The sequence below is a fragment of the Phalacrocorax aristotelis genome, chromosome 14 (genome assembly GCF_949628215.1).
Source record: "Phalacrocorax aristotelis chromosome 14, bGulAri2.1, whole genome shotgun sequence".
NCBI classification, from domain to species: Eukaryota; Metazoa; Chordata; class Aves; order Suliformes; family Phalacrocoracidae; genus Phalacrocorax; species Phalacrocorax aristotelis.
In genome coordinates this window covers 4,585,542-4,608,439 of record NC_134289.1, presented here as the reverse complement: position 1 = coordinate 4,608,439, position 22,898 = coordinate 4,585,542, and the positions used below count along the sequence as shown (strand labels likewise).

At 45.3% G+C, this 22,898-nt stretch overlaps 1 protein-coding gene and 1 long non-coding RNA gene across 10 annotated transcripts in view; one reads left to right on the top strand and one right to left on the bottom strand.

The window, feature by feature from the left end:
• The window catches only part of LOC142064456 (uncharacterized), an 80,111-nt gene extending 72,549 nt beyond the window's left edge, over positions 1-7,562 (bottom strand). For 4 of the 5 annotated variants that reach the window (XR_012663111.1, XR_012663110.1, XR_012663112.1 and 1 more), the window contains exon 1: positions 7,194-7,562. This is a non-coding gene — a long non-coding RNA (uncharacterized LOC142064456). The remainder of the gene's footprint in view (positions 1-7,193) is intronic. The other variant, XR_012663114.1, reaches the window with a different exon arrangement.
• Positions 7,563-9,428: 1,866 nt separating this feature from the next.
• Positions 9,429-22,898, top strand: part of MACROH2A2 (macroH2A.2 histone) — a 28,640-nt gene continuing 15,170 nt past the window's right edge. Inside the window, exons 1-3 of one of the 5 annotated variants that reach the window (XM_075109470.1) lie at positions 10,587-10,714; positions 10,852-10,944; positions 16,804-17,036. In XM_075109470.1, the coding sequence (XP_074965571.1) occupies positions 16,865-17,036 (172 nt within the window). In that variant the 5' untranslated portion in view covers positions 10,587-10,714; positions 10,852-10,944; positions 16,804-16,864. Of the gene's footprint in view, positions 9,718-10,586; positions 10,715-10,851; positions 10,945-13,074; positions 13,400-16,803; positions 17,037-22,898 lie in introns of those variants that run through there. The other 4 variants (XM_075109469.1, XM_075109468.1, XM_075109471.1 and 1 more) reach the window with 4 other exon arrangements.

Sequence of the window (22,898 nt, the reverse complement as noted above, 5' to 3'; positions counted from 1 at the left end):
CATATAATTTTTAATGTTGATCTTTTCAGTCTGTATATTAAACATTTGATGTTATTTGACGTTCACTAATGTAAGTGCTGTAATATACTTTTGTGTTTCCACTAATTATTACTGTTGTTGTGCCGATTCATAGACATTATATCAACTCTTTTTGATGTAGTTTAGCTACTTGGAATTTTTTGGCCTTCAAGAAAATTCCACACTAAATAATTGCTAGAATGAAGAGGCTGTTCTTTCCCACAATCTTTGCAACCTCAGTAGGAGCTTCTTCAGCCAAAAGGAGCATTTTATTTTTCTTTTCCACTTTTTCCTTGGCAATATGAGAACATTGATCTCTCTTGTCTTTTAATCCTGGAAATTCTGAATTCCATCTCAACCATTTCTAGCAATATTTTAGAAAAGCAGCGATAGCTGTGCCATAAGGAGTTGCTGATTGCAACAGAATTGAAATACTTTCATTATTTTGTTTTTCTTTACAAATATTTTTTCCACTATTAAGTTTTTAAGCAAATCTTTTCTCAGTGTGATAAAAATTGAAAAGACACTAAAGGAATAAACACTTAACATGTACGAGGAAAGGGATTCAGTTAAATGCTTTCCACCTGTAGGAGTGAGAAGTAGCCTATGAATTTTTGTCAGAACAAAACCTGTGCCTCCATTACCCATTTCCTCTGTCTGTTAACTAATCCCGGGACTTCAGTGAAATGCACCTGCCCTTGAAACTAGGGGTAGGCTTAAAGAACTCACTCAATCACTGCTCAGTAGTAAATAAAGTTCAGTTTTGTAAATGTAAGCTGCTGCTCAATTATAGTGCCTTTAAAGCATTTCTACCTTCTTGCAAAACATGAATATATTGTATATTTAATCTCAGAGCATCTATTTGTCAGATAAAGAAAATAGGCCTTCTCTTATTCTGAGGTGCTGTTTTATATTATGATGAAAAGTGCAATGCAAGAGCTATTTTAAATGCCTCGGCCTATTCACGACATCATTACAAGAATAACAATGAGAGCTTCCAGAAGGAAGTTAGTTTGGGGAACAGACTTCTGGAAAACCAAAGCAGGGCTGAAAAACCAGGCAGGAGGTAATGAAAAAACGTCTTGGGCTCGATGAGTGTTGCAATGGTAAATGTGACGCTGCATTTAAAGCGTCATCCCGTCATTTTCCAGGAGCCTGATGAATTCCCTGTGCCTCGTGTTGAAGTTTTACTCCTTTGCGTCAATGTTTTAGTGACGTTTCTATTTAAATTTGTGTGCCATACGTATTCCAGTACAATTTGCATTTGTTACATATGATGTACATAATTTCTTCTCCCTTTTATAAAAATACCTGTTTACTTACACATAGTTTCTCCTTTTTTGTAAATTACAGCTAATGCAACTAATAAACCATAAATTCTCTTGCGCATCGTCTTTCCATTCAGGGATGGTTTTTAGGTTAATATCTGAAGGAGGTGATGCCATTTGCGGTTTGCCGGTCAGCCCCAGTAACTGTGGAACTAGGTGGCAAGTTTCAACTGATTTGGCAGAGGGACAGAAGCATCAAAGATACTGTTGTCACCAGCTCTAAGAAACTATACAGCTGGATGGAGGGCAGAGTCCTCCTAGTCCACCTAGTGCCTGTGCTGAGGGAAAGGCAGCAACCTCAGCTGAGCAATATTGCTGGAGACTGGGGAATCTGCATGGGAGAAAGACAGCCTGAACCCTCCCACTCTGTGAATAGCCTTATTGGAGCTCTTCCTTAAGACGTGCCATTAATCAACCATAGAACACAAAGCTACATGAATTGTGGAACTGAGAGGGCAAGCGCAAACAGAGGGGACAGAGCCAAGACCAGAGAAAAGTAGAGGCTGACTCTCCAGTTATGCCCACGCTGAAATGATCATGATTATCAGCTTTGTGTATTGTCTTTCTTTTCTCAGAATTGAGAGAATCAGTAACAAGGCGTACACCTACCTCAAAATCCGAGAGTAGGCAGCTATTTGCTAAGGGACCCTATTTAGATAGGTAAAGTGTAAAATGTTTGCTCAGTTTCTAAGAATCCCTGCAAATGTGGAGGAGAAAAACCCAAATGAGATGACTGAGCCTCTGGCAGATGGTCTGGCGACAGCAGGATCTGTCCTGGTGACTTGGTCTTGGCAGGGCACGGGAATAAGGGGGAAGGTGCCTTTGGCTTCGAATGCTGCGACAGCTATTACAGTGATTGTACTCTACCCCGGTGATATATTCCTGTCACCTAACTTTAGATATCTGAAAATCAGACATCTACATGGGAGAAGTTTCCCTTGGCCCCTTTTGCAGCCAAAGGGGAAAAAGAGACAGCTCCAGGAACATCCCTCCCTCCCTGCCTCCCTCCCTCCCCGCTCTGCTTAGAGACTCCTGCTTATTGCTGCTCTCCTGCACATCTGGGCTTGTTTCTGTGTTAGCCCAAAGGGATCGTGTGCACAGACATAGTGGTGCTTCCTTGAAATGAAAGTGATTTGCTGAAAAACCTTTAGCTTTTAAGCTGCCAGACAGCAAATGTAAGTGCCTGGCTCCTGACCTCCTCTGGGTAGAGAGACAATGAGCCTTGGATCAAGAGGCAAAATCCTCGAGGATCTGGATGTTTAACAGTGACAGATGCATTAAGTTAGATAGAAAAATGAATGTGTTTGGATGTTCTGACTTGGAAAGGAGGCTGTGTTTGAAACATATGATTTCTCTAATTCCTTAAGGCTTTAAGGTCACTTTTGCTTTATGAAAATGATGGCTCCTGGATGTATATTGTTATACCTTGGGAGAGCGGTAGAATTTTGTACTTGTGCAATAAATAAAAGTTTTGTAGGTTTGCTGCGTACTGCCTCAGACAGGCATAAGATCCAAAGATAGGCTGTTTCAATGCATTTCATTTATTTAGAAGTCACACTCTGAGATATTTCCCCCTGCCAAAGGCTCTGTAGTTAGCAGGGAAAAATAGTCAGTTATTCTAATTATTTAAATTGGCTGTTTTAAATCAAACTGGCGAACAATGATGAAAGCAGACAAACAAGCAGTGCTGCCCTGTCCCGGGAAGTTTCTCTGAAAAAGAACTCGGACTTAATGGTCCCAGCCAGGAAGACAGCGTGCTTGCGGCTGTCACCAGAGGTGAAAGGAAATGCGTTTGAGAGCTGCAAACTATACCAAAGAGCATAACCACAAAGGGCCTGTCCTGGTTTTGGCTGGGAGAGAGTTAATTTTCCTCCTAGTAGCCGGTACAGCGCTGTGTTTTGGATTTAGGATGAGAATAATGCTGATAACACACTGATGTTTTAGCTGTTGCTAAGCAGTGCTTACACTAGCAAGGCCTTTCCAGCTTCCCACGCTCTGCCGGGTGCACAAGAAGGCAGGAGGGGGCACGGCCAGGTCAGCTGACCCCAACTGACCCCAGGGATGTCCCCATACCATACAATGTCGTACTCAGCATATTAACTGGGGGGGGGTGCCCAGGGGGCAGCGATTGCTGCTTGGGGACAGGCTGGGCATCAGTCGGCAGGCGGTGAGCAATTGTATCGTGCATCACTTGCTTTGTGTTTTACTTTGGTTTATTTTGCTATTATTGTACTTTGGTTTATTTCAGTTGTTAAACTCATCTCAACCTATGAGTTTTCTCACTTTTACTCTTCCAATTGCCTCCCCCATCTCACTGTGGGGGGAGTGAGTGAGGGGCTGGGTGGGCTGAGTTGCTGCCTGGGGTTAAACCATGACAGGAAAACCATCTTTACTAGCACGGGAAAAACTGATCAGACATAACTACAAAAAATTCCCTTTACAAAACGTAAGAAGTGGGAAACATGATCTAGTTTTGTACGTGAGGTGCCAGTTTGCTGAGAAAGTATCCTGCAGTACAGGTCTGGAGTGATCGGTAGGTGAGTGGCTGGATGATCGAACGGTGCAGTGACACAGTGCTACACCTCCGCTCCTCCAACAAAGGAACGTAGTTCTACAAATGCCAAAACCAAACCGTAATTGCATCAGAAGTGCCATTTTCTGCAATAAAGAACCTGTGCTATAGTAAAAGCACAAACATTTTGTTGCAAATAATTTGCTTCAAGAAATGCATGTGGTACAGAGATATATATATATGCATATGTTACAGAGGCTTTTCTGCCTCTTGGATGGGCGGTGCTTGGTTATCATATTAATCTGTGGCCAAATGCATCACTCACAAATTTATCACTTCATTCAGTTTTCCTTAAACTCAGAAACTGAAAAAGTTTTTTTGTTTTGTTGTTGTTGGGGTTTTTCTGGTGTTTTTTCCTTTGTTTGTTTTTTTTTTTTTTTTTAAACTAGTTAATATCAAAATTGCATTCCTCTGGAGGCACAGGGCAACAAGCCAAGAGAATCAGCTGCGTCCTTTCTCATATCACCCCTCAGTTTTCTTAGCTAGAAGTCCTAACCTGTTTAATTCTTCAGGAAAGCCATTTGCACGTGTGCTCACCACAATTTTCCCTGTACCCTGCCCATTTCTGGCTGTTGTTTCTGAGCTGTGGAAAGGAATCCTACAGAGTATTACTCAGGTGAACACAATGTTATTTTCTGCGTTTTGTTCCCTTATTCTTTTTTCCCATAATTCTGAGAGATACATTTGTAAGTCTCCATGTGAGGAAAAAAATCTTGCTTACTGTGAATAACCATGACTATGTAAATATTTGTATTAAATTAGTATTTTTACTTATATGACTAAAAATAATTGAGTCAAGACAACGAACTCTGGGGGTCCAGGTGGAGGGAAGCTCAATACGAGCGAACAGTGTCTGCTGCGGCCAAGCAGGCCAACAGGATGCTGGGTTGCATCAAAAAGGGCATCACCAGCAGAGAGAAAGAAGTCGTCATCCCGCTCTACTCAGCGCTTGCCAGGCCACACCTGGAGCGCTGTGTCCAGTTCTGGTCCCCGCTGTACAAAAAGGATGTGGACACGCTGGAAGGGGTCCAGAGAGGGGCCACCAAGATGATCAGAGGACTGGGCAGCTGGCGTACGAGGACAGGCTGGGAGAGCTGGGTTTGTTCAGCCCTGAGAAAAGGAGGCTCAGAGGGGATCTCATCCCCAGGTACCAGTACTTAAGGGGCAGCTACAAGGAAGACAGAGACTCCCTTTTTGCAAGGAGTCCCATGGAGAGGACAAGGGGGGATGGACACAAGTTGCTCTTGGGGAGATTCCGATTGGACACGAGAGGGAAATGTTTCACAGTGAGGACAGTCACCACTGGAATAATCTCCCCAGGGAAGGGGTTGGCTCGGCCACGTTGGGCACCTTCAAGAGTCATCTGGACAGGGTGCTGGGCCATCTTGTCTGGACTCTGCTCTTCCTAGAAAGGTTGGACTAGGTGATCCCTGAGGTCCCTCCCAACCTGGGATTCTGGGAACTCTGCAGTTTGCACTGATGTGTTTAAGGATAAGTAACAAGGATGAAAACACTCTTAATTTTTTTTTTTTAAAGCTAATAAGCAGCATTTAACTTTTAGACTTGGTGTTTGGGCAGGAAAGACCTCTCTCCTCCTTGCTTATGCATTAGCTAATCTGTGACTTTTGAAGACATCCTAACCATCAGTCTACCTTAAATGGCATGTCAGAATCTGACACACACAAAAATGTCTAATTCTGAAGTACATGGGATGATCTGATTCAAAACATAGCTCTCTAAGAGAGTTCTCAAAAAAGTTAGGATTTAACTTTTCTGGTTTCTGTAAGAAGAAAAGATCAGTGTACACAACCTACTAGCATAATAAGGTCATAATCAGTATGGAAGGTGGAGGAGGGGTTAAAAAATGGCTCAAAATGGGAGGGAAAAAAGTCATTACAAAAGTATAGATTATTTGCAGAACTCGGTTATTACATCTGTTATCTACTGCTTAATATATACACACATCAACTTTGATCATATTTGATTATCCTAACATCCTGACAATGCTTACATTGATTTGGTAGAATCCCAGGATTATATACAGCTGTAAAACAGAGCTTTCAGAGTACTTGACATGACTGTACTGCCAGGATGCCCCTGGATGCCTGCCAGCCTAAGCAAGAATACAGCCGTATCTCCTGGTTCTGAAGCTATGAAATATTTATTACAATGTTTGAGATGTAACAGCTTCTGTCCAAAAGTGAGAGTGCCATAAACAGGCTGTTTTTTCCAATAGCTGGAGAGTTAGGCAGTCAGCAGTCTATAAATGCTCTATCAATAGATGTGTTGTGTATTTTGACAGAGTAACAGATTGTATTTGCTCTTGGAAGTCAACTGGCAGATGGTCTTTGCACAACCTAGTGAGGGCAGACTCCACTCCTGCTGACTGGGGAAAGCTTCTCTTCTAATCCACATTGCAAATTTTTGGTGTCAAGTTTTTGGTAACAATTCTTCCCTGAAAGACTAGATCTAAATGGCCAGAACATGCAGCTATTGTGACGAAAAATCTTGGACTTTCAGACACAATTTGCATTACAGAAATTGTGAAGGTATCCATCCTGCCAGTTCCTCACCATGCAGTTTAGGTGACCTGCCGCTTACCACTTTGAGCATTGGAGCCTTAGAATTCAACACTGAACTCCGAGCAGGAGAGAAACCCCCTTGTATCTTAGCTGCTCTAAAAAAGCAGGCTGTTCCAACAGTGCAGTTACTGCGGAACAACTCGCATGTGGTAACTCTCTGTTCAAAAGCTACCTTGCTCTTATCTGTTCCACTCAAAAATTGTTTATTCTGTCTCACAAAGCAACTCAGAATCTTCCAGAAATACTTGAAGGAACACAAAATGTACCTGTAATGCTGTTAACATTTAGGTTAAGGGTAAGCTGTATCCACTGGAGAAAGAAATAGAGATGAAATTTACTTTATAGTGGGACGATTGAAAACCACAAAGGCAGGAAAATTGGTATTAAAATTCAGACACCTTAAAAAAAAATTTAAAACCAGTGGTATGCTATGAAGGTGTTTGACCTCCTCCTTGCTCACACTTCTCCAGCACTCCCGCTTCCTTCGGTCCCATACTGCGGGGAGGCTGCATTACAGTTTGAGAGTCGATGGCCATTCCTTAGCTACTGCAAGGGCAGCTAAGCATGTGGGGTTTCTCCGTGCAGGCACTGCTTCCCCAAGCACAGAAACTCTTCCCAGGCTGGAATCCCCACAGAAATAACGTAAGCAATAGTAGGAACCAGCTGCAAAATAGGAGAGCCCTTCTCTCATACCTGCTCTACCGCCAGCAGCACAGTGACTTGCTCAGGGACACGACCACTCCTGGGCTGTGCTGTTCTTACTGGCGATGTGAAAACTGGTAGCAAGCTGGTGTGGGTGGTAAAGAAGAAATAGAGTGAATTAGATTCTTATTTCAGGGAACACAAAAGCCTTTTTTAAGGCTGTGACACCTGATGACCACAGGGTACTGTGACAGGCCAAGGTGAAGAGGAGCCCCACCTTTACACCAGTTTATTTAATCTGATCCATCCAAGCAGCACACGCCTACATGGTGGATGTGACAAACACCAGATTAAAGCTGAAAATATGCCTGATGTAAGAATATTGTTTGTAAACAGAAAAAAATGGTTCTGTAAGCAGAATAAGTTGTCATAATGTTGAAAGTTTGTTTCATACAGAAGACATGATTTCTTTAAAGACCTCCTACGCGTTTGTACTGTTATCACACAGGAACTATTCGATGTTAATCTGCAACAAAGTGGGAATTTTTTCAAAAATTTGTGATGCTTGCTTTGTCTCATCTCAAATTCTTTTTAATAACAAAGCTATGTACCACAGGCATGATTGCTGGGATTATTGGATGCCAGTATTTGTATCTTGAAATAGAAAAACGTAAATCCTCTTCCTCCTTTTCACAGGGGTTTTAAATTGTCTTTCATTTTTGTGCTTATTACTTGAAAAATATTCTTATTCCCCATACCCTCCCAATACAGCTCAATACACTTAAAATTCTACAGATAACTTTTCCTTTGCTAAGTTCAAAGTCTCAACATGGAAAATCCAAGTAAGACTTCCCCTTACATGTAATATAATTCCAACTCATACACGTAGGGTTTCAAAGCATTTTGACCTTGTTTTCAAAAAGAAGCAGGGATAGAGAACAGACTCCAAAGCATTAATCCACAGAAACGTGTTAGATCTGTTACTCATTGAATGACATGCTTGAAAAGAGGAAAGGTATCTTTATTTCCATTTTAATGACAGTCAAAATACAGCCCTTGTTAGTGAAATGCTCCACCCGGGGTCACAGAGAGAAAACCCTGGGTTCTCCACTCATGCCCTCTTTCTTCCACAGATGGTGTGGTCCACAATTAATATAACCTGAAGGAATACTTCATTGCTTTTTTTCCCCTACCAAACACAATTCTAGACAAACACGAAAGTTGACTTTGGCAGAGCCAAAAACAAACTCTGGAAAGCCAGTGAATCTTTGTGATTTTTTTTTAATTACAGTGACAAAGGGAAAGCTGAAAGCATGGATGCCTCTTTATCACTCTGTTCTGTTGTTCCCAGCCACCCTCCTGAAGTAACACTGCACACAAGCTGGAGTGGTCCGGGTTAATATTGTACCGCTCTACGAGATACAATAGCCCCCAAATACCTTTCAAGAGAAATCAGTGCGATGATGCAAGGTGTTTATACAGGAATAACAATATATACCCAATGTAATGTAAAAATATCCCCGAGATCAGCTTATGAGGTGCAGCCCTGCACTCTTCTGTTTGCATCAGTCTGTGATCACGTATTTGGCGCTGCCAACAGACATACCATGAGACCCATAATACAATCACTTCTTGCATATCTCATATCTCTTGAATCTGTGCAACTGCAGGGCGGGGGGCGGGTGGGGGGTGGGAAAACCTCAGCTTTCATTTACAAAGCAAGTTAAGTTTGCAGCCCTCGTGGCTGAGTTGAAAAGCTTGTGAATGCCTCGAACGCGCCAACGAAACAAGACACAAAGGGCTGCCGGTACTCTTTGTTAAGGCCCTTTTAAGTCAGTTTGGGGATGCCTGTAGCATTTGGTACAGATGCACCATACCAAGATGTGCGAGTCACCTTGCCTAAGGGATATAGGGATGGGTGGCTCCCCTCCAAACAAAAACCGGGCAGGGTGGGTAGAAGGGACCTCAAAACCTATCATTGAGCATTAGTCAAGCTGGGACTCCCGTGAAACCTGGGCTCCAAACTCATCCATCCTGTGACCAGGGAAAGGATAGAAAGCCGGGCTTTCTTCCTTTATGCTCCCGACTAAGCCAAGCCCAGCAGCTCGTGGGGAGTGGGGCCAGGGGAGCCCTTTCTCTCCTGAGCGTGCGTGGGGGGGTGGGGAGCGATGGCAGAGGCGGGGAGGGGGTGCCTGTGGGAAGGCGGCAGCAGCAGCAGCCCTGGGGCCCGGGCAAGGAGGAGCGGCGCGATGCCTGGGAGGGCGGCAGCGATAGGGGGGTTGTTGCAGGCCCGGGCTGCAGTGACTCCTCCTAGAGGCGGTATGCGGAGCAGAAGGAAACCCCTTCCAACCCCCCTCAAGAGGAGCCGCCGCCATCGCCATTGAAACATACAATACGGGAAGAGAGCCGGCGGCTGAGGCGGAGCGAGGGTGCGGGCGGGGGGTGGGAAGCTGAGAAGGGAAGGGGGGGAGGAGAGGGGGGCAAGGAGAGGGGGAAAGGGGGGGAGAAAAAGAGGGGAAAAAAAAAAAAAAAGAGGAAGGGAAGAGAAGAAGGAGGCGGCGGCGGGCGCCGGCAGGTGAGGGGAGCGGCGGCGCGGGGGCTCCGGGGCGGCGGCGAGGCCCGCTCCTCTCCTTCCCTCTCCCCGCTCCCGCCCGCCCGACCCACCTCCTCCTCCCGCCGCTGGCTGCCGCCTTTCTCCGCTGAGGGGCCGGGAGGGACCGGCCGGGGCCGGGGCGGGGGCAGCGGCCGGCCGCCGTCAGGGGAAGGGGGCGGTTGGGGGGGAGGTGGGGGGTGCGGCTGTGGGAAGGAACCGCCGCGGGCGACGGTTGGGGCGCGAGGCGGCGGCGCTGCGCGCGGGGCCGGCCCCGGGGGGGGGGGGGGGGGGGGGGGCGGAGGGCGCGCGAGGCCTCCCTGGGGGCTGCGGCTCGCGCTCGCCGCCGCCCTCCTTCTCCCCCTCCCTCCCTCCAGGCGAAGCCGCGGCACTTCCCGTTCCGGGGAACGCGGTTAGCGGGCACCTCTACCCCTCGCTGGCAGCGGGCGAAGACGCCGTGACGGCGGGAGCGAGCGCGGGGGCGGGGGATGGGGACGGGGACGGGGACGGACGGACGGACGAAGAGTTGGTGGGGGGGGGGGGGGGTAAGCGTTTGCGCGGGAAAGCCAACGGCCACTCCCCCCCTCCACCGCGCCTCACTGCGCCTGCGCGGCCGGCAACGGAGCGCGCACGCGGCGCCACCACCCACCCTCCCGCCCATTTTTCCTCACAGCCAATCGGCGCATTCTCTCCTAGCCCGGGCTCCGCAGCTGACGCCCCGCGGGGGGGTGGGGGAGACGCGCTGGCCAATCAGCGGGCGCACCGGTTCTCTGAGGGGAGTGGGCGAGGCGGGTGTGTCCTGGTGATGGCGGGGCGGGCGCGAGGGCGGGGCTGCTAACGGCCGCTTTCTTCAGCGCGGCTGCCGGGTCCGAGGTGCCTGTAGGGGCATGGCGATCACCGGGTTGGGACCCCCATGGCTCGGCAGCCCTCTCAGTGAGGGCAAAAGAAGAGTCTGAGTCAATCCCGAGGCGTTTCGACTCAGGTGCGCCGCAGGAGTCAGCCTCCGCATTCCGTGAAGGGACGGTGTCTCTGCAAGGACCCCCCACCAGGTTTTTCTGGCTTCAGTATGCCCGTGAAGCTTCTTTCAGAAGGAATCCGCTCTGTGTCTCTTTGGTTTAGTAGTTTGGAGTAGGCTGAGTCCAGGAGATGTACTGCTTGCCTGCTGAATAGCACTGTGTCTGCAGATTGGTTATGCCTTACCAATTTATTCAGGTAACAAACTTCTGCTTCAGGTCTTTGGAGTTATTTTCACAAAGTGGCATCCGTATATGAATGTGCAGTCTAACTTGACCCCTAGATAAAATGCCTTTGGATTGCTTGTTGACCCCTAACTGTTCAAATACATCGTAAGCTGGAGATGAGGAAAGTGCAGGTGTGTTGATGATAGTCCTGCATGTCCTCAATTTCAGTCTTTGCCTGCTGACTTCAAGTTTTCTCAGGATTTGTAAGTCAAGACTCCTAGATGCCAAGCACGTGTGAGCCCTCTGGAAATGGTGTCCGAGGCAGGGAATAAGTTTAGTAGAAATGGTTCCAGTACAGCGCCTTGCAAAGACTCAGGCATTAGTTCTCTGAGCTGGCCTCAGAGGTCAGCATCCAGCTGTGCCCGAGTGTTTTAGCCTGTGGGAGCTTCTGGTGTAGCACCAACTGTAATGCTCGCTTCTGAACCTCTGAGGGAGGGTAGCTGGCATGCTGTGCTCAATCTTAGTCTGCCAGATTACTTGTAGCCACCTGTGAAGTCCAGAAGGGTAAGCTGCAATGCCAGCTGTTTCAATCTGACCAGGAATTTACCTAATCGTTGCTCACATATGTAGTGATAACTAGTTGCTAGTGTGCATTTTGTATTTGGTGTGGCTGTTGTCTTAGCTTGCCTCTGTCTTGTGTACGATGTGAAACGGAATGGCCAGAATTTACTTTTCTCCACCAGTGTTGTGGCAGTTTGGGTACTACATTGTGCAAACTAAGCTTTCTTTTCTTTTACTCTTTATGGTTTTTTTTTTTTTGGAGATAAATTTAGATTTGACATATCTTAGGCATTTTGTACTGCACTGAGGTTTCTGATGTTTTCTGATGTTTCCGTGCATTCTTGCCAGATCTTGACATGTTAATCTCTGAAATTGCTTGCTGGCCAGCTTTTCAAGTTCATGCTCGCTTGGAGGTCGCAATCTGTTTCTGTGTCTGCAGGTTATTCTTACCTTTTGAGATATATGTGTCCTTACCATCTAAAGATGATTATGAGATTTCATTGTTCTGAGCATCGATGTAGGAAGGACTGGAAAGCGGTTTAAGGTTGCTTTGGTAATCCTAGATCCGTTGGGATGTAGTGTGGGATGCAAATTGCACAGCAGTAGGAGGAATGTCCCAGGGCGGTCTGTTGTTCCAGTGTCCTTGTGCAGCAGCCATCATGCTCTGCTGATAACCATGGTGGAAGAAAACGGGGTGGTAGTGTCCGTAGTGGAGGGACTCTCCATGTGGCCAGCAGACACACCTGAGAGAAGCGAGGAGGTAGAGTTTTTATCCCAGCAGGCAGAAGGAATGTGCTGCTTGTTTTGGGCTCTGAAAGAGATTAAATTCACAGAGGAAGGCCCAGCTTGCAAAAGTCTACCCTATTTTCATTATATTGTAGAGAGCTCTGGGAGATCTGGTAGCTACTAAATCCCCCGTAGCAACACAGGGATGTTGGAGTCATGGCAGAGTAGGAGTGTGCTGTGACCAGTTAAGGGATTGGAAACATTAATTGCTTTAAATTGCCCAGCCTCATGTCATGGTAGCCAGATATAGATGCAGTTCTAAATCAGCGAGGATGGACTTCACATAAATGGCATGGCTGTGTTTTTTAATGGCAACTGTAGTTTACAGGGGCAAACATAGAGACAATGAGTCAGCGGGCAGTGAGGGAACTAATGTAGGTAGACTGAAGGGCTTTTCAACTGCTTCACGCTTAACTGTATCATCGAAAGAGAACAATTAGGACAGCAGAACTTAACTTGTAGCTCTTTGCAGCTTTGGAGCAGTTCAGGAGAGTGCATTGCATAACTGTGTCAGGACAGAGCTGATGTGCATCCTCTGAGGTAAACCAAGCCCCTGCCTTTGGCAGGAGGGAGTTGGCAGGGCACGAACCCCTGAGGCCTTGCTGCAGACCAGGCGTAGCTCTTCTGTGCAAGAGAGCTTTGAGAGAAACTCAAATGGAAGAGGGAGGTTCACAGTATGTGGAAAAAGGGACTGGCTACTTGGAATGTGAGCCCACCGCTGAACAAGGAAGGGGCCCTGGTGACACAGGGTGCAGAGAAGGTGGAGTTACTGAATGCCTTCTTTGCTTCTGTCATTACTGCTAAGGCTGGCCCTCAGGCATCCCAGCCCCCAGAGGAGAGAGAGAAAATCTGGAGAAAGGAAGACTTACCATCAGTTGAGAAGGATTGGGTCAGAGATCACCTATGCAAACTGGATCCTCACAAATCTGTGGGCCTCAATGGGATGCACCCACGAGTGCTGAAGGAGCTGGTGGATGTTCTTGCTGAGCCACTCTCCATCATCTTTGAAAGGTCATGGAGGACAGGAGAGGTGCCCGAGGACTGGAGGAAAAGAAATGTCACTCCAGTCTTCAAGAAGGGCAAGAAGGAGGACCTGGGAAGCTATTGGCAACCCCAGTGTACCACATTTCTTTGTCCAGGTCCACAGGATTTGTTTTTTAGTAGATGTGACTATGCTGTGGCTTGCTTTTCATACCAAAAATCCTCTCCCATAGGAGACAAGACAAGAACATGCTGGTGTATATGTCACTCCCCAGTATACCCTGGTCCACGTAACTTGTGAAGAAGAGAGAGAGAGAGGCAGTGTTAGCAGAGTTTTGAAACCTTTTTTTTAAAATCTAGGCTCTCACAAAATTCCACAAACCTACCTGATCTGTTACCTGCAGTGTATTTGGAAAAATGTTTTGGGATTCCAAAGGTTGCCTTGGCAGCAGGGGAAAGAAGGCTGAGACTTGCTGTGAGACAGAAGGGAAGAATAAAGGGGTAGAGACAGAGGTGGAAAGTTCAGTGAGGCAACAGAAGAATGAGCCAGAAGTGATTAATTAAACAGAAATTAATATAATGCAACAGCATGCCCCAGAGCAGTGTACTTAGTTATACAAATATGTTTTGATTTTCCATTGCAGAGATCAAATGCAACCATGGTATTTTCTGTGGATGCAGTTTCATGATGTTTGCTTTTATTTTCCCCCCACTGATTTACATGCAGTTGCAATTTGGTACTACAGGATCAAATACACAAGAGGTTACCTTAATATGATTTTGATACGTGATTGCTTGTAGTGTGCTCTTTCAGCATGGCTTGCTGTGGGGATTTCAGCGCAGGACTGAACTCTCGGGTGATGAAACTGTCCTGCTGGTATTGCAGGAATCAGATCATAGCCTAGTGCATACATTTATTAAGTTCCCCCTTAAAATGAGTTATTGTTGCTCATATTACTCGTGAGAGAAGGCTGTTCCAGAAGTTCTCTCCTCTGATGGCTAGAAACTTAATTCCCAGCCTACGTTTATTCAGTAATTTGGATGTCAGTTATCGCAAACTGAAAGGAACGCTTTATAAAGGTTAATCGGTAGCATAATATGGAATTGGAAGCTTATAAAGGGTTTGTCACAAATCGCAAATTTCACTGAGCAAGAAGACTGGAGGAAGGGACCTCGAGAGATCACCTTGTCGGGCCTTCTGTCCCAAGGCAGATCCAACGCTGCCAGTGCCACTTCTGACCTATGCTCTTTAACCGTTTTAACGTTGCCCTGGCAGGAAGATTCTGCCACCTTCCCACCTGACAGTCCAGTGCTCCGCTCTCTTCCCAGCTACACAGCTTTTGTAAGAGTCCTGCTTTTCTCCTGCCACTTTTCATAGGGAACACTTACTCCCTCCACCTTCAAAGTAGCCTTTATGTCTTTAAAGACCATTATCATGCCTCCCCACTTCTTATTGCCTTCCGTTTTAGCTTGTGTCCAACATCCATTCTTATCACCCTCTTCTGGATTCTTGTTGCTCTGCATGCCTGAAGCAGCTCCTCAGCAATGCTAGCTGTCCTCTTGCTTATATACCTTGACACAAGATTTGCCTTTTCACAACAGCTCTTTCCCTGTGCCCCTCTGCCCTGTAACCTGGTGGTCCTGATCAGTGGAGCTGCTTCCTAGCAGTTGTTCCCTGACCTCCAGGACTGGTTACTCCTGCATCGATGCAATTAATGTATTGCTTGGGAATTTTTTCCACTTGTATCTGTTTGAAGCGGCCATTGCCTTTAATCTGCACTTGCAAGCAGCAGTTTAGGAGCTCTTTTACCACCACTTGTGTTTCTGGGCTGGCAGTTCCCAAGGAAAGTAGAGTAGGATGATGAGCAGCATCAATTTTGAGGTGTCTGTGTCCGATTGGTTTACTGTTTTAATCTTTCCCCAACTTTTGTTATTATGCCCATGTAATATATTGCACACAGAAAGAAAAAATTATCTAGCTGATAGACAAGGATATGCCAGGGTTTTGTAGATCCCTGCAGACTCTGTGGTGATTTTATTTCTTTGATATCCTAATGAAACCAGCGTTCAAGTTAGGTTATTGTAGAAACCCATCCTTGAATTTGGCTGTTACAGATGGGCTGGTTTCTGTCAATGTGTGGCTTCCTATGGGACAGGTGACCCTCTTTGTGTATGCGCTTGATTTGTAATAAGCAGGCTAAGAGTGACGCACAAATTTCTGTGCCCTCCTCGGATGGATGTTGACTGTTCCCAAGGGCTTTCAGTGGTCTCAAATTACTTTTTTTTTTTTGAAAGCTATTTAGAGTGCAGATTGTGATAAATTTAAACAGTATCACCTAAAGTCATAATATTTTTCATATTATCTCCCTCCTTTTCTTTCCTTGTTTCACTGAGGGAAATGAATACTGGGAATTAAGTAGCTATGCCTTCATTGACAGAAGTACCATCTGTGGCAGACAAGCTCTTCGTTTATTCCAGAGGAGTGAATCTTGATCTATTGTGTTGTAGCCAGGATCATAATTAGGCCCCAGGGCAGATATCAAAATGGAGTTAAAAACCATTTTTGGACACAGAGTTAAAACTTCCCCATTTTGTGACTGAGAGTGAAAACTAGGGGTTTAACTATGACTGCATGCACACTTTGGACTGGCTGATGCTGGGATTTGTCGTCCGTTTACCCACAACCTCACTGATGCCAGAAAAACAGAGAGAAAATGAGATTTGCATTCTTTGCTCCTATGTATAGTCTAGATTGGCTCTTAATGTAATGCAGGGAAAAAAAGGCATCTTCAGGGAGCTTGATGGACAGAAAAGCCTAGTAGCCTGTCCTTTTAAGATGAGAGATTAAAGACCTCCCCTTAGCTCTGTGGAGCAAGAGTTCTGGGACTCCCAGGAGTCCTGTGGCTGTGAAGATGATCAGGGGAGAATTATGAAAGAGGTGAAGCCTGTGAGCTGGTCCCCGGGGCTCAGTTCCTGAGGCCAGAGCAGCGCGAGGGGAGGTGCTTGAAGCATAGCTGCTTGCCTGCTTCTCCTCTTCAGCCATGCATGTGAAATTCCCCATCTCGGAGACCTGTGAAGAAGTAGTGTGTGTGTTGGTAGGTTTTATCTTCTCCTGTGCAAGCAGTACAGCTTCCTCTGCTTAACAGGTGGCACCAGTAACTGCTTTTCAGCTTGTTTAACGCTATTCATTATGCCAGTACTTCTCAGCTGTTTATAACTTGCTAAACTTATCAGCATGGAAATCTTTCATGCTGCAGATGTCTGCCTTGGTGTGATTTGTTTCTGTTTGTTTGGGTTTTTTTTTTAAAAGATTCTTTTAATGTGCATTTGATATATATTTTTTTTAATATTCTCCAAACCACTTTTTCTGCGATATTGCCACATCGACAGTGCAATAGTCAAAAGCAAAGCTATGTTCCAGTTATCCAACTTTTAATTAATAATGCCTCAACTTTACCAGGTATTGAGAATAGGTTTGGACTTTTTCTTCTGGGAGAACAAGATAGCATATAAAGATGTTTTTCACGTGCTGAACACTAATTCCGTTTCTCTTCTCTTGCAGCTTTTGGATTGGAGCAAGGGGATAAGAATCACCAGCAAATTGAACAGCACAAAGCTGCAAGATGTCGGGCCGAAGCGGGAAGAAGAAAATGTCCAAACTCTCACGCTCAAGCAGGGCGGGTGTTATTTTCCCTGTGGGGAGAATGATGCGCTACTTAAAGAAAGGAACATACAAGTACCGGATAGGTGTTGGAGCACCAGTTTACATGGCAGCCGTCATAGAGTACCTAGCAGGTAAACCAAGAACCTGATCCTGGAAGTGCTGATCACACACAGAAGCCAGGGATATCCATGGGATGGGATATGAACGAGTTCAGCACTTCTGAAAATCAGGCTCTGCAAGTGCAGGATTTGTTGAAATTTGCTTAAAATGCTGAAGAGATTAATTTGCTTCTTGAAGAGGCTGAGGATGGAAATTTTCTCCTTTAGAGGCACTATGCTTGGTCACTAGGTAGAACTTTTTATTGCTTTGCAGGGTGAGGAGTCACATCTAGGTAGTTTCTGCCCAAGAGGAAACTGATGTAAATTAGGCATTTGATACACCAGGATGTGAATAACAGGAGGAGAAAAAAGCAAACCCACCATGTTCACTTAAAAAGCTCAATAGATGTACAAACTCTGTTTCGCTGGCTGTGTTTGCCCTTGCAGAACAGTGTCAAAGTGTTATGAAATATGGAGGTTGTTAATTTGTATTTTAAAAATCCTTTTGGCTCGCCTAAGTTTATAAAGAAACTCTTTCAGGGTTTAAATCTTCCCACATACCCCAAGTTTTCTTTTCCCTTCCGTTCTGAAACTGACCTCAGAGGAAAGGGGCAGGTGTCAGATCGTGATACAATATACTGCAATATACTGTGATGTATTGCAATATTTCAGACTGTCCTACGATCATATCTGCTCAGTTTCTTATTTAGTTGTGGAAAACAGCACTTTAGCAAATTGTTACAGCGCCTGGTGGAGAGAGGATTCTGGTTCAGGTGTTACAGATCAAGACTGAGGTGCATTAGAGAATCTGTGAGGAGTCCAAGTCCGGATGAAGTTAGTTGAACGGGCTGTGTTTCAGGAGCAGTTTGTCACCAAAGTGGTGTGGAAGAAGCTTGCATGGAGCCTGGTTGTCCGTGTAATAGCATGTTGGTCTTTATGCAAGCATTGCTGTCTTTTTTACACGTGAAAACCTGTTCTCACTACCAGACAATAAAAGCACTGTTTCCTTTCACAGGTGTGGAGAAAATCTGAACTAGTGATAATTTCACTACTAATAAATTAAATTTCTGGTGATGCCTAATAGTATGTTACAGAAACGGTCACGTTTTTGCCGATTTGTTGCAGGATAAGAATTGATTCCTCCCCTCCCCGAGGCTACTTCTAGAGTTGGAGTGAAAAAGTATAGCTTGTGTGGAAGAAATGTAAACAAATGTTTAAGATTGCATTCATACTCACCCCCAGTTCCTTCAAGAGATAAGTTCAGAAAAGGAGCTGGTTTTAAAAGAAAACGAAACACCACTGAAAAGTAGGTTCAAAATCCAAGATGCTGAGCATCTCTCGTTTGATTTTATTTTTTACTGTGTAAGAGCAAATACATTTATATTAATATATTTTCATCCTAGAGAAAGATCAGTTCTGTAAGTGATTTTGGAGAAGATCTTTCACTTCATTAAAAACATAGATATATTCATATTTGCACAATCCATTTCATACATTAAAAATGAAGTCTTGTAACTGCAGAAAATCTCTCTCTGTGGAGCTGGTGTTGTACTGGGGAAGTCCGTGCCTTGCAGAGCTTGTTCAGCTGGGCAGCGTGGAGTGCTACTCGGCATGGATGCTGCAGGGAGTTAGGGGGGAAGGCAGAGGTGGAGGATTCACAGCTCTTGTAGCTCCCTGCTCTACCACAGGGATTTTCAACCTTTTTTTTGTTGGTAGGCCTCTGTATGTTTTCTAGCAGAGGTTCAGACCTCTTCAGGAATGTCATAAATATTAATTTCTCTATAGCAAGGTGTGTTTTCTTTATTTTGTCATCATTTGTGGATTGCTTAGAAGTTGTCTACAGACTTCTGGATGTCTGGGTATCGCAAGATGAAACCATATTTTGTGGGTTTTGGAAATCGCACTAACATAACTGAATGACATGCTGCATAATAACTCTGCTGACCTTCAGTCTCGGGACGAATAATTTTTTCCTTTTCCCACTCCACAGGGATCCATAGCATTCAAAGGAGTTTCTAGGATAAACATTTAGAGATGCTTGTTCTGAGCTGTGGTAGTGTAGGTGTAGTAATAAATTGTCAACAGCACTTTGGTAGTGCAGACTGAGTTATGGTCATCTTTTTATAACATACAGCGCAGCACTGTTTACCTATTGTCTGAACTAGAACAGTGTGTAGCTTGGCTCTGCCTCTGGCTAGTAAGTGCAGTTTAATTTAAATCATTAATATGGTAAGGGCAGATTATGTGTGGGCCTACACTTTGTTTTAGAAAAAATAAAATGTGTAGTCAACCAGGCAAGAAAATTGCTAGATGTGTAGGCTTGGGACCCACATAAATTGTAAGGGAATGTTACTCTAAGCTGCTTCATTCAGCAGAGAGAGAACCCACTCTCGCCCCAACTCTGTATGTATTGTAATAGAATGGAGTAGTGTTTCTGAGCAAACATCTATTGCTTGTGGATAGTGGTCTTTCCAAACCAAAGTTTCTGTGCTTTCTCCAGAGTTTTGTTTGAAAACATTACAAAGGTGGATAATTCAATTAAACAGCGTTGCAACATCTAACCCTGGTGATCTAGTTATTCCTAATAAGTATGTGTGAATATAGTCTTTGGTTTTGGGAAGCCTTTAGAAACAATATGTGGTTTTCCAAGGCTGTTGTCAAAGCGGGTATTATATATCAAACTGGTAACATTTCTTAACGTTAGCTGATACTTCCTATTACAAATTCCAGTTTTCTGTCGTGGACTTGCAGCTATGAAATATTGGCTACTCAGGCTGAAAGCTTGCATACAGGGGAATTGCTTTAGGCTAAATCTGGGAGGGTGGGAGTAAGCGAGTCTGGTTCATTTACTGTTTCACAGAACCAGGTTGAGCCGTGGGTTTTTGTTACGGTAAAACATTTGTGAGAACTTCTCAAAACCCTGGGTGCTTCTCTGCATTTGAGCAGAGACTTGATGCCTTGGGAAAGGGGGAGGGTGGTCTCTGCCATCTCAGAGAAATCTGCTCTTTTTGGCCAAGCTGTAACTTTGGAAAATCACAGGTTGCTCATGCTCAGCAGAGAATTCTTTGATTTAACAGCTAAAATCTCTGAACACGTGACCCTCACTGAGCATGCTCCAGCCTCTCTCAGCTCCCAGGGCTGCCCAGACTGCTTATGCATCATCCCCCCAGAGTGACGGAGCACGCCTCAACCTCTCATCTCCAACGTGTGACAGGCCTGCGCATGGGCCAGTCCACACAGTGGCTGAGCATGCTTCAGCCCATGCCTACAGGTGCTCGGAAGGGCTTTTCCTCTCACTGCTGTCCCCGGCTGCTCCTGGTCACATCACTGAGAGCAGAGAGTGGGCTTTCTGTGGTCTCAGTGGTACCAGACACAACAGGGGAGGAAGCTCTCTGATGTGAGGGTAAAAGCAACACAGAGGTAGATGGGAAGAGGTTTGGGACTGAATACAGGGAGTATATGAATAGGAATTGAAGGAGAGGCTAATCGTACCTCATGTCCCAGAGGTGGGAAGCGTGGGCTGGAATTAACTGAATAAGCAGACTGGGAGACTGGGAACAGGTTCCACATTGGTCAGAGAAGGAGGCTGGGAACAGATGATAACATTTTGGGAAGACAGTGGTTATGGGAGAAGAATAACAGTGTTAGAGACAGAGATGAAGATGGATCTGTGTGGTGGGGAGAGCTGAACTGATGACCAGTGGGCAAATAAATGGCAAGGGCTGCCCAAAAATCCTGCCAGGAAGCTGGAGAGCAGGTTGGAAAAATCGGGCATAGGCCAAGGATTGGATGGAGGGGCTGACAGTAATGAAGAACCCAGGAAGGAAGATTGTGCCTGAGTATTAATACAACTGAGAAGAGTAGATGGGAGAAATGGAGACTGTCCAGGAAAGGCAACTGAGATAGAAGTCTCAGGTGTGAATTGCCAAGGAAACGAGAATGGGCTGTGGAGCTGGGAAAGTGAGTCACGGCTGGGATAGGGGCAAGGTGGATGAGGCTGGAAGGGTCAAACAGGACCAGAGCTGTCTGATTGCATTCATCCAGGGCCTTGCATGGACCAGCGGTTCTCCTGTGAGTGGTCAGCCGTCCACGTGGTCTGTTCATGGCGTATATTTGTGTTGCCCTGAGGCACCGAGCCTCTTGACTAGAATAATCTGGGTGGTGCATATATACCCTGAGCATCCTTATTCCCAGTTGCCACATTATTCAGACTGCCTTTTGGCTTTCGTATGTGTTCTGTCGCGAGATAATAGATCCCCATTTTTTCCCTTTATATGCAAGATCGATTGCGGCTGTACCCTACAGCCATTATCAATGCCAAATCTGCACTTTGGCTTCTCAACCCCATTGTTAAAATGCCAGCAGTCACCACAGTGTCTCTCAAGTGGTACTTTTATCTCAACTGATTAGCTAACGTGAAGATGATCTCATTGGTGTTCTAAGGATTATTTTTTTCTTTATAATCACTCTAGGCTGTTTTATATCTTAGGCTTGAAAATCATACTGCAAAACTGCAACTAGCCAGAAGGTTGGGTTTACTAGAACAGCGTTGGGCTCCACTGGCCTTCAGAGTTAAAACTCCATCAAAAATTGGCCTCGATCCCATTGAATTTATGGACTTTGCAATAGATGCATGCTAGACTATGCTCTGAGCGTGCACAGGCTGACTACAGTCATCGTCTAAATCAGACATCAACTGCATGTGTCCTATAATGTGCCTTCCCAAAATGTAGGCAAAGAATACAGATGCCTCTTGCTTAGCAAGCAGAAGACATGAATGGTGTGCTGGTCAGAGGAAATCACAGAAGATGTCAATGGAACGCCATCTTCTCTAAATTAGGGCAGAACACAACACCAGCAACTACCTCCTCCTTCAAAGGACATCAGCTGCCATACTGTTCTCTGTCTCACTCATCTGCCATCAAGAGACGAATCGAGTAGATACTTTACCACTTGCAAATGGAGGAGCAAGGACTCTGTCATCTGATAGGTCTTTTCAGAGCAAAAGTATCACTGGGTAGATTTGTACATGGTAGTGTAACCACAACTGTCAAAACTTAACCTAAACGGTAAGTGGAAAACAAGATAACGTGTCTGAAGTCTTTCCGACTCTGCTATTGGTTGTTCTCATATAGCTTTCTTGTCAGTCCGGCTGAGCACTTCACAAAAGCAGGCTGACCTCAGCTCCACAAAAAGCTTTGGCCGGGCTATGATACTTGTATTTTCCATACACTCCAAATCTATTGATCCATCAGCTAAAGAAACCTCTTGCTCCTGAATGTCACAGGTCGAGAAGATGTAATCCCATGCAGGTCATAGCTTGGCTGCTGCTTCTGTTGTTGGAAGACAGTTATGTTCTTCCCTGGTCCTGAGTGCTAATCAAACAGGAGAAAAGGCTCTGCTAATAAGACTGGGTGTTGCGTAGAGTCAGTGGACGGGTCTGAGCACTACTCCACTGGCGTACGTTTGATCTCTGTCTGAGGCTAAGGTGAACTGTGGGAGTGCGCAAATGAGCTTTTAGCCATCTGTGCTGAAGATGTCTGAATTGGAAGTTATGTTTCCAGTGTGGAGGCTTCTTGTGTGGATTTTGACTCTTGAAGGAAGCAAGATTATTTCAGATTTCACTCTAATTCTTAAAGTCTGCTGCTGAGAGGATGTAAAGTAAAATGATGCCCGATTTCAAAAGAGCTTGTTATAGTATAGAACTTCATTATAGAATCTATATTCTCAGACTAGTCTCCTTAGACTTTAGGTAACCTCACCTCTCAGGATGTTTCTACTTAAAATGTCAGGCAGTTTCTTTAGGGATCTATTCTTATCAGCAGAGGATATGATAACTGAAGCCTCCAGGTTTGTTTTATTTTTAAGACTGATGCCTTGCTTCTAGCATATAAA